This window comes from Garra rufa, chromosome 16, assembly GCF_049309525.1.
Source record: "Garra rufa chromosome 16, GarRuf1.0, whole genome shotgun sequence".
NCBI lineage: Eukaryota > Metazoa > Chordata > Actinopteri > Cypriniformes > Cyprinidae > Garra > Garra rufa.
Genome location: NC_133376.1, coordinates 23,190,309 through 23,205,261, shown reverse-complemented (window position 1 = coordinate 23,205,261; position 14,953 = coordinate 23,190,309). Strand labels below are relative to the sequence as shown.

At 35.1% G+C, this 14,953-nt stretch overlaps 1 protein-coding gene across 3 annotated transcripts in view; it reads left to right on the top strand.

The window, feature by feature from the left end:
• cabp2b (calcium binding protein 2b) overlaps positions 1-14,953 on the top strand; it is a 26,088-nt gene extending 11,135 nt beyond the window's left edge. Inside the window, exons 2-7 of one of the 3 annotated variants that reach the window (XM_073820091.1) lie at positions 4,037-4,282; positions 13,088-13,118; positions 13,211-13,342; positions 14,248-14,357; positions 14,438-14,585; positions 14,689-14,953. In XM_073820091.1, coding sequence (XP_073676192.1) covers positions 4,088-4,282; positions 13,088-13,118; positions 13,211-13,342; positions 14,248-14,357; positions 14,438-14,585; positions 14,689-14,714 — 642 coding nt within the window. In that variant the 5' untranslated portion in view covers positions 4,037-4,087 and the 3' untranslated portion in view covers positions 14,715-14,953. Of the gene's footprint in view, positions 1-3,156; positions 4,283-10,673; positions 11,479-13,087; positions 13,119-13,210; positions 13,343-14,247; positions 14,358-14,437; positions 14,586-14,688 lie in introns of those variants that run through there. The other 2 variants (XM_073820092.1, XM_073820093.1) reach the window with 2 other exon arrangements.

Sequence of the window (14,953 nt, the reverse complement as noted above, 5' to 3'; positions counted from 1 at the left end):
TAAGAACAGGTCCAGGTTTAGATTACAGGATGACTGTAACAGATATCAGTGCACAAACTCCCATGGATTATTGTTGTTTGTTCTACAATAATAATATTCAATCATGTAAAATAAATTTAAATGATTTAGTCAATTCACCTTCATTTCTATACTGCTTTATACAATACTGACTGTGTCAAAGCAGCTTCAAAGAAATAAATAGCAAAATTGTTGCAAAAAGTGTGTGTCTTCAGAGCACCTACTTGCCAATTTTAGCTTAAATTCTGCACTTTATATAAAAATAATTATTTACAAATCCCAAATCAGCTGAAGCCTTAATTTTTTGCTAAGTTTCACCATCATTTCTATTATAATCAATAATTTCTTGATATACACTATCAGTCAAAAGTTTTTGAACAGTAAGATTTGGATTGTTTTTTCTCTTCTGCTTACCATGCCTGCATTTATTTGATCCAGAGTACAGCAATCAATATTAAAACAGTTGAGTACATTTTTTCAGGATTTTTTGATGATCAGAAAGATCCAAAGGTCAGCATTTATCTAAAATTAGAACGCTTTTTGTAACATTATACACTATCAAAAGTCAGTATAATTTTTTTTTCTTTTTTCTTTTTTTTTTTGGGGGGGGGGGTGGGTTTGATAGAAAATGAATACTTTTATTCAGCAAGGATGCTTTAAATTGATTTAAAGTAATGATAAAGACGTTTATAATGTTACAAAAATTCTATTTTAGATAAATGCTGTTCTTCCGAACTTTCTATTTATTAAAGAAACCTGAAAAAAATCTTCTCAGCTGTTTTCAACATAATAATAATAATAATATATGTTTTTTTTTTAGCTGCAAAGCAGAATATTAGAATGATTTCTGAAGGATAATGTGACTGGAGTATTGAAGCTAAAAATTCTGCGCTGAAGTCACAGGAATAAATGACATTTTAATATATATTAAAATAGAAAACAGTTATTTTAAAAAGCAAAAAAATGACTCAATTTTACTGTTTTTGCTGTACTTTGGATCAAATAAATGCAGACTTGGTGAGCAGAAGAGACTATTTTAAAAAACATTAAAAATCTTACTGTTCAAATACTTTTGACTGGTGGTGTATATATGAAAAATATGATACTCCATTTCTTTAGAGACAGTAGAAAAACTGTGTATAGGTTGTGTGTGTGCTTGAATACATGGTTTCTGAGGACACTTTTTTTTGTCTTCATAAACTAAATGACTTAAAAATCATACTAAACTGTGTTTTTTGAAATGGAAAAAATGCCAGTAGTTTTCTTTGAGTGGTAGGGTTAGGTTAAGGGGATGGAAAATACAGTTTGTAGAGTATAAAAATCATTTAGCCTATGGAGAATCCTCATAAACCACAAACAAGCATGTGTGTATGTGTGTCTGAGAAAGAGAGATTTGCTTTTTTTTTTTTACTGCTAACACAGAAACCCCTTATCTTACCAATCCAATGCACTTTAGAATACAGCCTCAGACAGAAAAGGGCAAACGAAAGATAAGGAGAGAGGTATCGGATGGATAGAGTGTCACCTCCTGAATGTTAAAAGGCCAAAAAGCAGACATGGTATCCTTCAGTCTTTCTTTTCCCTCCTGGATAAAACACACCTGGGCAGAGAGAAGCATGACAAACCACGGACTTGTACAGAGGAGCAGATGCTAGAGTTCAACAGTCAGGCGTATAGACTAAAAGATGTGGAAAAACAGAAACAATTGATTTCTTTTGCGTTTTAAAATACACATATTTTTAGGTCTTCCTAAATTAGCTTGAGTTACTGAATACAGTTCTGAGAATTTCACGGCAGAGTAACAATTGTAATTGCACGGAAGAAACTTCAGATAGGCCTGTACTGGGAGGGGTAAAACAGGTGTTGTCTTACTGTGTGAAAGAGAGAGAGAGAGAGAGAGAAAGAAGAGGAAGAAAAAGAGAGAGCGTGCCATTGTTGCAGGGATGTTCATGATTATTCGAGAAGGATCAGCAGGAGGGGCAGGTAGTACTGGCGGCATGAGTGCTCCACAGGAGAGAACAGCCAAACAGGTAGAGTTGTGCATGCATGTGCTTCTATGTGCATTTCGTAGACATTTGTCTTTAAAATATTCAGTTCTGAATATATAATCTGCTTAAAAGGTGAACTGAGTGATTTTTGTGATGTTAAAACATTGCGTTATCCCAGCTTAATATGTACAGACAACTATACATAAACCATTGATGAATTGATTTCCATGAAAAGCGTAAACTCTGTGGCACGATCAGAGCATTGCCCTGTTTGTGAGCACTCTGCCTAGTCTGGAACAATCAATGACATAAGTTTGGGGGCGGGGCTATCTGTCTGACCAATAGCAGACAGATGGATTGTTCAACAAACCAGTTGCTGTTCTGTTTACAAATTAAAATTACACTTAACTGTTAAGATTAAAGTGTAAAGGGTTAAGTGGGAAGTTCACACAAAAATTAATTCTGTCATTAATTACCGTCATGTCATTCCAAAACTTGTAAGACCTTTCAAGATATTTTTGAGGAAATTCGAGAGCTTTTTGACCTTCCAAAGACAGAAACACAACTGCCACATTCAAGGCCCAGAAAGGTAGTAAGGACATTGTTAAAATAGTCTATTTGACATCCGTGATTCAACCGTAATTTTATGAAGCTACGACAATACTTTTTTGCCCAAAGAAAACAAAAGTAACAACTTTATTCAACAATTTATTCTCTTCTGCGTCAGTCTTCGACACACGTTTATGAGAGTATCACGATACCTGAGTGTTTTGCTGCTGACCCGACCGTTCCCGCTAAATTTAAATCTCGTTTCCAGAATCTCACATTTAAAATTTTTACTACTGAAAGAGAGAAAACAAATAATAATGTAGTTTGCACAAAACTTGTATTAGTTATTTTATTCATCTTGTCAAGATACAAAATTTGTTTAACATTTTGCTGTCATCACAGTAGGTAAAAATTGTCAAAGAGAAAATAAAAATGTGTGCGTATAAAATTTTTATTTATTTTTATTTGTCTTGTCAAGATACAATGTTTAACTTTTTGCTGTCAACACAAAAGAGAAAGCGTTGCAGAGAAAAAAGTATGTTCTACAAAAATTGTTGTCTATTTGTTATTTGTATTTGTCTTGTCAAAATGTTTAACAGTTTGCTGTCAAAAGTGTCGCGGAGAAATAAATAAATACAATAAATACGACATCTGTCATTTAAAATTATAAGCAAAATATGAACAGAAATGTGAAATGAAATAGCTTTTTAACAGAAAAAACATCCCTGAGAATAAGAATGAGTAAAGCGCAATTATGCTGTTCTGAAAAGACGTAGGGATCGGGTTATTCTTAGACTGCCTGCATGCTCCCTAGTTCAAATTATACCAGAGTTACCAATATTTTATTCGGAAATTTAATCTGGTTGAGCCGCGGGAATGCAGACCTCTAGTCTGAAGATTTCGATGGAGATGACTTGCAATTTTTTGCCCATCCACATGCATCCATTGCGGTACTCTCATGAATGCGTGGCAAAGACTGACACGGAAGAGAAGAAATTGTTGAAAAAAGTCACTATTTTTGTTTTCTTTGCACACAAAAAGTATTCTCCTAGCTTCATAAAATTACGGTTGAACCAGTTGACTATTTTAACAATGTCTTTACTACCTTTCTGCGCCTTGAACGTTTCAGTTGCATTGCTGTCCATGCAGGGTCAGAAAGCTTTTAGATTTCATCAAAAATGTCTTAATTTGTGTTCGGAAGATGAACGAAGGTCTTATGGGTTTGGAACGACACAAAGTCTGACTGTTCTGTCAGTCAAGTCTTGATTACAGTTTTAGCTCCACCCACAATGACCAGCCTGTGCTCTGGCTCCACCCACTGACTTAAAAAACAACATTCTAATCAAACCTTATGTGTCTTTCTCTCCCATTATGTAGATTATAATTGCAATTCTGGTTATAATTAGCTATGTAAATGTCCCCTGCTGCTGATTAATCATCAGCTTGGTTTAGGATGTCTAACCTCCTGTGTCTTCTGACAGGTCCAGGCCGCAATCAAGAAGAAGGTGGAAAAACAGAGGAAGCAAGTCGAAATGGGTGTGGTGGAGGTATTCAACAGTAATTCAAGACCTAAAATGGGGCAGAAAAAGAATCAGCCCATCCATCCACCCAGCAGAAGTGCAGATGCTGAGGAGGGGGAAGAGGAGGAGCCTGTTGAGACTGAAGGAGAACCAAAGGAGAAGGAGGAACTTGACCTCGGATCTATCGTGGATTCTGTTTTTGGCCAAGTAAGAGTACACAAGATCACCCTCTGCTGGCCACCATTCATATCCCATACACATGTGACCCTGGACCGCAAAACCAGTTTTAAGTTAAACAGTAATATTTGTAGCAATACAGTGTATAGGTCAAAATGATCATTTTTTGTTTTATGCCAAAAAATCATTTGGATATTAAGTAAAGATCATGTTCCATTAAGATATTTTGTAAATTTCCTACTGTAAATATATCAAAACTTAATAATTTGGACAAGTTTAAAGGCAATTTTCTCAATATTTTTTTTGCACCCTCAAATTCCAGATTTTCAAATAGTTGTATCTCAGCTGAATATTGCCCTATCATAACAAACCATACATCAATGGAAAGCTTATTTATTCAGATGTATAAAACTCAATTTGACCCTTTTGACTGGTTTTGTGGTCCAGGGTCACATATTGCCATATCATGCCCTTCCTAGTAGTGGTCCACTAGCTTCAGTTTTCACATTCAGTTTTGTGTTGCTAGAAACAAAATTGCTTATGTGTTTAATAGGACTGGCTATATACATCAGACCATTAGACAGTTGAAGGCCCTAGCAGGTCTTTAGTCTGATGGGTATTCCTGCTTTAGGTAACATTGTTGATACATGATACGGATGATGCCTTGTTGAGCTCTGCCAATTCATTACTTTGCTGTTCTAATTGACACTCACTGTAATAGTAACTGTTGAACACAAACTGGAAAATCTTAAAGCTCAGAGCCTTAACAATTATTTTGATGAAATGGATAGCAAAATAAAGTAAACTGTGACACATTATACCCAAAAATTCTTCATGCAGTGGACTACCAGTAAAATTTGGGACCAAAAATTATTCAGACTCTTTAACCTGACCACGTTTTGCCTAAGTGTTTTTTCTAAAATTGCTAATGCAATCTTTTTACACCACAGATGTATGAATCATTGCTTGGTAATAGGTCAAAAAGTATTGATAGATGTGTAAATATTGTCATACTAACAGTTGTCTGAATTTTTGGTTGATTGTAATCCATTACGTACCTTTCTATCAAAGTTATCTGACATTATTGAGATGAATTTGTTCTGACACAGTTTAACTCTTGAGTTCTTGTCATATTTTATTACAATTTTCTAAACTATAGCAAATAAACTGTGATAATGTGAGAAATGTTGAAGGTGTCTGAATACATTTTGGGTTTGACTGTACTTTTCAGATATATGACGTATGTTCTTGGAAGATGCTTGTGTCCTAGACCTATAGCGACTTACTTCATTAGCAGATAGGTGGTTAGGTGACTGTCTGGCATGAGATGACAGGTTAAGGAGCTGTCCTAACAAGCCCATCTGTCCCCTAGTGGGTCACCTGCTCATGACCTGGTCTTAGCCTTGTGGTGTTGCATTCCCACACTAGGATAACCTTGCGTCCAGTGCTAATCACTTGATATTCAGCTTGAATCACCAACAGTGAGCACACTAGAAACCCAATCTTGCCCACTCACCTTTCTGGAAGAGGGATCATTGCTTGTTATTGTCATCATTATTTAATTGGCTTGGAGACATAGATAGCTACACACTAATTTAGGCTGATGCATTCCCGTCATTTAAAATGTGAATTAGCATGTTTTCTTGCTTTTCTTTACTTGCATGAAGTCAAAAGCACTATAAAGATAATGATCTATTAGGCAACATTGGTATTTTTAGTTTATGTTCGCTCAGTAATTATCATTAGAGCATTCACTGAAACTCTACACGTTAGTTTAAGTCACCTGAGAATGGTATTGATTGATAAAAGCGTTAACACATAGTTTAGGTTGACTAATCTGACATCTGATTATCTTTAAGTCAATAAATAAAGCAGGGGATTTGATCTGGATATGTGAGTGAGTCTCTACTTAAATGGGAGGGTGAGCAAAAGACAGTGTTTTATTTCTTAATTGATTTAATAATAAATTAAATACCTGCTACACATATGGTATTCTTCAAAAACAAGGGTTTCCAACTACTCCAACTAGATTTTGCTTTTCTTATCTTTCCAACAGTGACTGTATGATTTTGGGATTCGTCTTTTCACACTGAGGACAACTGAGGGATTAATATTCATATTAATGCATTAATTCATGCATTAAGAGAACGGAATGAGGATGTGTACATTTTTCTTAATTTGTCTAAATATCATATTTTTTCTTTTAGTACTGCGTCCTTCAGAAGCTACAAACGGTACTTACATGTTTCCCAGAAGACCAAATTTAAAATTAAAATTTAAAATGATCTTCTTTTTCAAAATAATGCATTTTGTTTTCTTCTAAAGCATCAGTGAGTATGAGTCCCTCAGTTGTCCTCAGTGTGAAAAAATGGATCTCAGAATCATACAGTCATTGTTGGAAAGGGTTCAAATACACAAAAAAGCCGACAAACCAAAGAATTTGTGGGACCTAAAAGACTTTTCTGAAGAACAGCAGGCAGTTTAACTGTTCAGGACAAACAAGGGATTAGTGAACAACTATCACTAAACAAAAAACAAAAACAAAAACAAAAAAACAGCTGTGGATCATTCAGGTCACAACACAGTATTAAAGGAACACTCCACTTTTTTTGGAAATAGGCTCATTCTCCAACTCTCCTCGAGTTAAGTTGAGTTTTACCGTTTTGTAATCCATTCAGCCGTTCTCCTGTTCTGGCGATATCACTTCTAGCATAGCTTAGCATAGATCATTGACTCCTATGAGACCAATATAGCATCACGTTCAAAAATGTCCAACGAGTTTCGATATTTGTCCTATTTAAAACTTGACTCTTCTGTAGTTATATTGTTTACTAAGACCGGCGAAAAATGTAAATCTGCGATTTTCTAGGCCAATAAGATTAGGAACTACACTCCCATTCAAGTGTAATAGTCAAGGAAGTTTACTGCCGTAATTTTATTGGCCTAGAAAATTGCAGCTTTGCATTTCCGCCAGTTTTAGTACATGATATAACTACAAAAGAGTCAAGTTTTAAATAGGAAAAATATGGAAACTCGTTGGTCATTTTTGAACGCGATGCTATTGGTCTAATAGGATTCAATGATCTATGCTAAGCTATGCTAAAAGTGATATCGCCAGAACAGGAAAGCGGCTGAATGGATTTCAAAACGGTAAAAATCAACTTATTAACTCGGGGGGAGCTGGAGAATGAGCCTATTTCCAAAAAAGTGGAGTGTTCCTTTAAGAACCAAGTGTATGTAAATTTTTGAACAGGGTGATTTTTATAAATTCAACTATTATTTTCTCTCATGGACAATATGTAAACTTCTTTTATGTGAAATATCTTATTCAGGTCAGTACTAAATAAAAAAATAACATGCATTTGTATGATCCCTCTTATTTTGTTAAAATAATTAACATTTTGCAGATTCTGCAAGGTGAATGTAAACTATTGAACACGAGAGGCGGGATTTATTGTATAAACCAATCACGGCTGATCATAACCAGTCACATCCAATTATATTGCGATGGTAGCTGCTGTAAGTTTAAATATACAAGTGATTTATACACTTTTTGATGTTATATTTTGTAATACTGGCATTGTTTTATTTTTGAATTACAATTTTTTCATCCAAACTTTTAAGGAGACACTGCCTTCCTCGTTTATATATAAATCAAATGCTGACCAGCAGTACCTCTTAGTGGCCACAACTTTAAGATCCTTGTTCTAAAACAAACCATTTTTTGGTCATCTGATCTAATGGCAAAGAAAAAAAAAACACTGATTGTAGCTGCATAAACTGAAAGGATTATTTTTCTTCTGTCGTACTGTGTCTCTTTGTCACTACACACACTGAACACTATATGATTGCTTTTACTCAATCACTTTGCATGTGCAGCAGCTGGTAAACACAAACACATCTGGGACTCCAGTCTCACAATGCTCTGCTGCTCATAGAGCGACCTCGTCTGACTTGACTCTAATCTTTAGACCCAAACATGCACAATTAAACAAATTCCTCCTCATACTGTATACACCACACTTGCGTCATGATGGTTAATGTACACTATATTATTCAATAAATAGTAGCATTCATCTATTTACAAATTTTTTTTTTAAACAAACCATAATATTGGCACCAAAACACATTTTAATACTGAAACGTGTATGTGTGTGTGGATTAGAGTAGATTATAGTCTTGACAGGCTGGTAACACAGGGCAATGTCACCGGGTTTTACTAAAATATGAGTGCAGATTAAAGAGCGGTTCTTTGTTAATCTGCCCAAAAGTGTGTTTTGATTAGTCTGGGATTATCACACACACACAAACACACAATTTTAACCTCTTTGTTGAAAAGACATAATCAGTCTGTTTTATTAACCTCCTGTTCTTAATTTCTCTTTCTCTGTTGTCTTCTTCATAGTAGTGTTACAAGCTAAGCACTCTTTCTTAGTGGTCTACATATAACGGCTGTAAACTCTGAGGCCACTAACAAAAATGTTGCATTTCTTTTTAACACAAATTGTATTCTCACAACAAAAATGTTGCAAAAATTAGCATGAATTAGAATGCCATAGTATTTGTTTTGTGTTTGTTTTGCTTTAAAGGAGACCTACTATGCCCCTTTGTAAAATAAGTATCAGGTGTCCCCAGAATGTGTCTGTGAATTTTCAGCTCAAAATACCTCACAGATCAATTATTATTAGGGGTTCAAGCATGTAGCGCTAAAACCCTATTGTAATTATTAGAATGGCAAAGGATCAGCAATGAATGAAGGATTAGGAATGAGATATTTTCACCAAACTCAGAGCATGTAAGAGCTCAATCTGAGGTCACAGGAAAATAATTGTGAAGCTTGGCCACTTAGTGGCACTAGAACTATGCAACCATTTGTCCTATCAACATGAAAATCTTGGTCCAAAGTGCCACAAGTGTCTATAAGAATATTTGTGTATCTAAAAAAAACATGGCCACCATTGGCTGATGAATTTTGAGCACCTATTAGACAAGGTTCCGATTGGAATTATACTCAGTGGGCCTGTTTGACTCATGGCCCCAAAGATCTGAAAGAAATTTGAAAGAAATCAGCCACTGGGAGGCATTATTGCATTTTTCAAGGGTGTGAACGATTTCGCACATACACACAATATTCATATCATACGACAGAACTCCTCATTCCGGACAACTTTGCCTCTAGAACCACTGCTGTCAAATCAAATTGTTTGTTAAATGATTGAGAAGATGTAAAAAACCTACTTTTGCAAACTAGTCCTAGGTTTTTCGCTCAATCTGGAAAACAGCACTGCAGTACAATTCTCTAGACCAGGGGTTTTCAAACCTGTCCTGGAGCCTCCCCTGCCCTGCACATTTTGTATGTCTCCCTTATTAGGCACACCCAATTCAGGTCTTGCAGTCTCTACTAATGAGCTGATGATTTGAATCAGGTGTATTAGATGAGAGAGACAAGCAAAATGTGCAGGGCAGGGGAGGCTCCAGGACAGGTTTGAAAACCCCTGCTCTAGACTCTTTAGGTCAGTTGAAATTTACCCTTTGGGAACCTATAATTGGGTCATTTAGAAAAGGGGTCTGTGTGAATTTACCCAAAATCCTATGAATCCTAAAGGAAAGCTCAAAACTTCACAAAATGTTTCCGGTGAGCACATGCAACAGGTGATTCTAAGCAAGCAATCCTTAAAAAAAATATATGGTAAATTACTGGATTTTCCCAAAAACTTTTTTTTAAATAATTGATTTAAGTGGTTACAAGCTTACTAAATAATGTCTTTTTTCATTTGTGCTTAAATCCCTTAAAGCGCTTGAACCCAGTAAACACACTGTTTTCGTGCATGTCTTTTTTAATGCAAATGAGATACTGCTCCCCGCCCCCTTTCCAGCATAGAGCTGTTTTTACAGCTTGCAACTCAGATACTCTGCTAAAAAAAATCCATTTGGTTTTGATTATCATGTCTATCGCACTGAAATCATGCGTTTTAAACCATATAGTTTAAACTTCTAATATACGGTTTTATGAGCGCACATACCCAAAGCAAACACACCACATGTGAGTACTAAACTAAGTTCTCTTTCATGTCTTATTGCGCTTTAACTGTCAAATACACACAAGTTTATGTTAAAAACACACGAGTTACAAAAACAATTGTTATGTCTGTGAAGGTAAATATATAGATAAATATTGCAGGTTAATCGACCACTGCTTTTTCTTTCACTTATTATGTGTTTCTCTTCGAATCTCCTTGTGCGCTTTATTTATCCCTCTCTGTACATTATCCCATGGCTCTCCGTCTTTAATCTGAAATGGGGGATTAAAAAAGCTTCTCGTTTTCTCATCTAATTCTCACCCTCCCCTTACATCCCCCTCCCGCTCTGCATCTCTCTCTTTTAGCTTGCAAACGAAATCATTTGCATGGGACTGCAATCTGTGAGGAAAGCAAGTGGATAGGGAAGAAAGGCAGAGACATGGAGATTGATTTAACGAGTTGTGATGATGGCAAGAATAGGTAAAAGTATGCTTACTTTATGAGACGCTAGTGTTATTCGTGTTTTGCTTCATCGGATAGTTATAAGAGAGGGTTGAGATGAGAAAGGATGCAAAGGTTTATAGATGCATGTTAGTTTGGTTTTAGTAACTAAACAACGTGGACTTTAAGTAGCTTAATATGGAAGCAGGTGAGGGTTGTATTGTCAGTAAATTAATTATATAAAAAAAAAAACAGAAGAGGTGGGAAACATCTTAATTGAGGACTAAGGCATGGGAAACTGCACCAAACCATTCATGAAAAACAAAATTAAAAAGGTAAGAGACACATATTTAAAGGTCAGGGCTTGTGTGTTTGTGTTAATTGTCATATTTAAATGAGAAAAATAATACTTTATGACTTCATAACTCATAACTTCATGACTTAGATATATTGTAAAGAAAGTAATCAGTATTTCTGTAATACTTCAGTAGTTTAAGGACATGTCAAACAACTTGACTAAACTGTGCTTAATTAGATTATGTCTCAAGTAAACTGTGGCCCCACCCTAAGGGTGTGGCTGAGGATAAAGGGGCTGGGCCAGTGGCACCAGAGCCCCGCCCACCCGGCGAAGCAGATGGAGAAAATGAAGTAACTTCTGAGTTTAAGGGGCCTTTGAATGCATTAGTCCAAAACTGCACCATGCTGCATAACATCGTTGGACCAGCATGCATCTTCCTAAGACAGGGCTTCGCAAAGTCACAGCTCGTATGTACTATGAAAAACTGAAAACACAGTGGCTCGGCATCTTTCCCTTGCATTCATCCTGAACCATTTCAGCAGTTTTCTCATCGTCGTTGTGAATCATCTACATTTCACTCTCTCCACTAGTTTGTTGTTAAAGATCATGTGGACAGCTGAAAGAAATGTAATTCCTTATGTAACCTTAAAGTGGTTAAAAAAAGTCTGTTTGCAGGTTTGTTAGGTTAAAGATTATTTGTTTGGCAGCCATAAAAAATACGCTAATACTCAGCAGTTGGGGAACATTATGATTTTTTAGGTTTCTGCATTTATTTGATCCAAAATACAGCAAAAACAGTAAAAATGTTAGAATATTTTTACTATTTAAAATAACTTTTCTATTTGAATATATTTTAAAATGTAATTTATTCTTGCGATCAAAGCTAAATTTTCGGCATCATTACTCCAGTCTTTAGTGTCACATGATCCTACATGATCTAATATGCTGTTGATTCAATTTCAGCAAATTCAATAATTTGCTGTTTAAGAAACATTACTATTATTATCAAAAGATCAGCATTCATCTGAAATAAAAAATCTTTTGTAACATTATACACTATATCATTTAAAGCTTAGAGTATAATTTTTTTAATAGAAATAAATATTTAATTAAGCAAGGATGCTTCAAATTGATCAAAAGTGATGATAAAGACAATTATAATGTTACAAAAGATTTCTGTTTCAGATAAATGCTGTTCTTCTGAACTTTCTATTTAGCAAACATTCTGTTCTATTCTACTCAGCTGTTTTAAACATAATAATAATAATAATAATAATAATAATAATAATAAATGTTTTTGGAGCAGCAAATTAGAGTATTATAATGATTTCTGAAACATCATGTGATTCAGTTTTGAAATCACAGGAATAAATTACATTTTTAAATATATTTAAATATAAAACAGTTATTTTAATTATTTTTTTTAAATTTGACTGTTTTTGCTGTACTTTGGATTAAAAAGACTTCTATAAAAATCTTACTGTTCAAAAACTTTCGACTGGTAGTGTATATAATATTTATATATATGAATATATAATAGTTTTATCTATATATAAATAGTTTTGTCTCTTGTTGAGATAAATGGCACATTTAACAATGCTTTTTATTGAAGTCATGTGAGGATACTTGGTTAACTAAAGGATTTAGCAGTGGATTTGTGGCATATGTAATCCACTGGTTTATGCGAATGCGTGTGTGTACTATATGGTATTGGGTATTATACACAAAGCTGTAAATGGAAAAGAGAATCATCTGTGGGATTTTCTCATATGGCACTCCGTTTAACCTCATCTGCTCTTTGGACAATGAGTTGAGTCTTTCTCTGAGTTCTCCTCAAGTTAAACCCCACAAATCTCCTTATCTTTCAGCTGTTGCCAGGCAACTTTCACTGTGTGATCTAGTGACCACTTATGTCACACTGGAACCAGTCCTTAAACTTGTGTTTTGTCCAACTTGTCTCATTTCCACATACCCACCCATGTGTTTTGTTTGAGTCTATTTGATGATTCAGAGATAATGTTATTTATTTAAATGCTTCAGTGTTTAACATCTTTCTTATGTGTCTTGATGTAACAGGACAGGGAACTGCGGCCAGAAGAGATTGAAGGTATTGACAGAAACCACACACCTCACATAAGAGTCAGACTGAAAAACATCCAGTTCATGCATTTAATCATCTTTATCCTTGTGCTCATGCAGAACTAAGAGAAGCCTTTAAAGAGTTTGATAGGAACAAAGGCTACATCAACTGCAGGGACCTGGGCGAATGCATGCGGACGATGGGATACATGCCGACAGAGATGGAACTCATTGAACTGAGTCAACAAATAAGTAAGCATTTATGACCTGTCTGTCTTAATGCGAACATTATTGCACTTTATTATAGTTGAGGTCAAAAGTTTACGTCCTCCTTTTAAAATCTGCAAAATGTTAATTATTTTACCAAAATAAGAGGGATTTTACAAAAGGCATGTTATTGTTTTTTTTAGTACTGACCTGAATAAGATATTTCACATAAAAGATGTTTACATATAATCCAGCTGTTTTTTTTGTTTAGTGATAGTTGTTCATGAGTCCCTTGTTTGTCCTGAACACTGGGGTGAAAACATTTTTGAATTTGAAGATCAGGGTAAATTTAACTCATTTTGTCCTTCTGGGAAACACGTATCTTCTGTAGCCTCTAAAGGGCAGTACTAAATGAAAAAATAAGAAAAATGTACACTTTCTGTTCAAAAGTTTTCACGCCCAGTTCTTAATCCATTGTTTTTCCTTCTGAAGCATCAGTGAGCATTTGAACCTTCTGTAACATATGAGTCCCACAGTTGTCCTCAGTGTAAAAAGATTGATCGCAAAATCATATAATTTGTGGGACCTGAAGGATTTTTTTTTTTTTTTGAATAACAGAAGGCAGTTTAACATTTTTCCAGTTCAGGAGAAACTCACGAACAACTATCACTAAACAAAAAACACAGCTATGGATCATTTAAGTAAGAACACAGTATTAAAAATTAGGGGATGTAAACTTTTGAACCGGGTCATTTTTATACATTCAACTATTATTTTCTCTTGTGGACTATATGTAAACGTCTTCTATGTGAAATATTTTATTCAGGGTCAGTACTAAATAAAAAAAAACATGCATTTTGTATGATTCATCTTATTTTGGTAACATTTAGCAGATTCTGAAAGGAGGGTGTAAACTTTTGAAATCAACTGTATATTCCTGTATTTTTTAGGTGGGGGTAAAATTGACTTTGAAGACTTTGTGGAGCTCATGGGCCCCAAAATGCTGGCAGAGACAGCAGACATGATCGGAGTCAAGGAGCTGAGAGATGCCTTTAAAGAGGTAAACACAAGCACTCACACATGTACCACTGTGTTGACTGCAGCCGTCAGTGGCCTTACCATTAATTTACCACTGTGCAGTTTGACTCCAATGGTGATGGGCAAATCAGCGTCACAGAACTAAGAGAAGCCATGAAAAAGTTAATGGGGGAGCAGCTGAATCCCCGAGATATTGACGATATACTTCGTGATGCCGACCTCAACGGGGACGGACTTGTTGATTTTGAAGGTAAGGGAATGATGGATAAATAATGACAACTGATACTTGCTTTTCTTGACATTTTTAGTGTACCTCACATATGTTGTTTTATTCTTCTTCACTCATCTTCCAGAGTTTGTGAGGATGATGTCGCGCTGACAGAAGCCAGACTTTATTTTCATCATGAGACACATGGTGCAGCTATTTGAATGTTTTCGATATGCCTCAAGAGATACAATTTGTAAAAACTATTTTTCATTTTATTTATTAGCCTAACTAAGCATTATTAAGCAAATAAGCAATGTCTCTTTTTTAATAGAGTAGTATTCTAAATGTACTGTTTAATTGGTATTTTCAAAGAAATGTTTGTTGTCTGATTACAAATGTATTGACTTTGT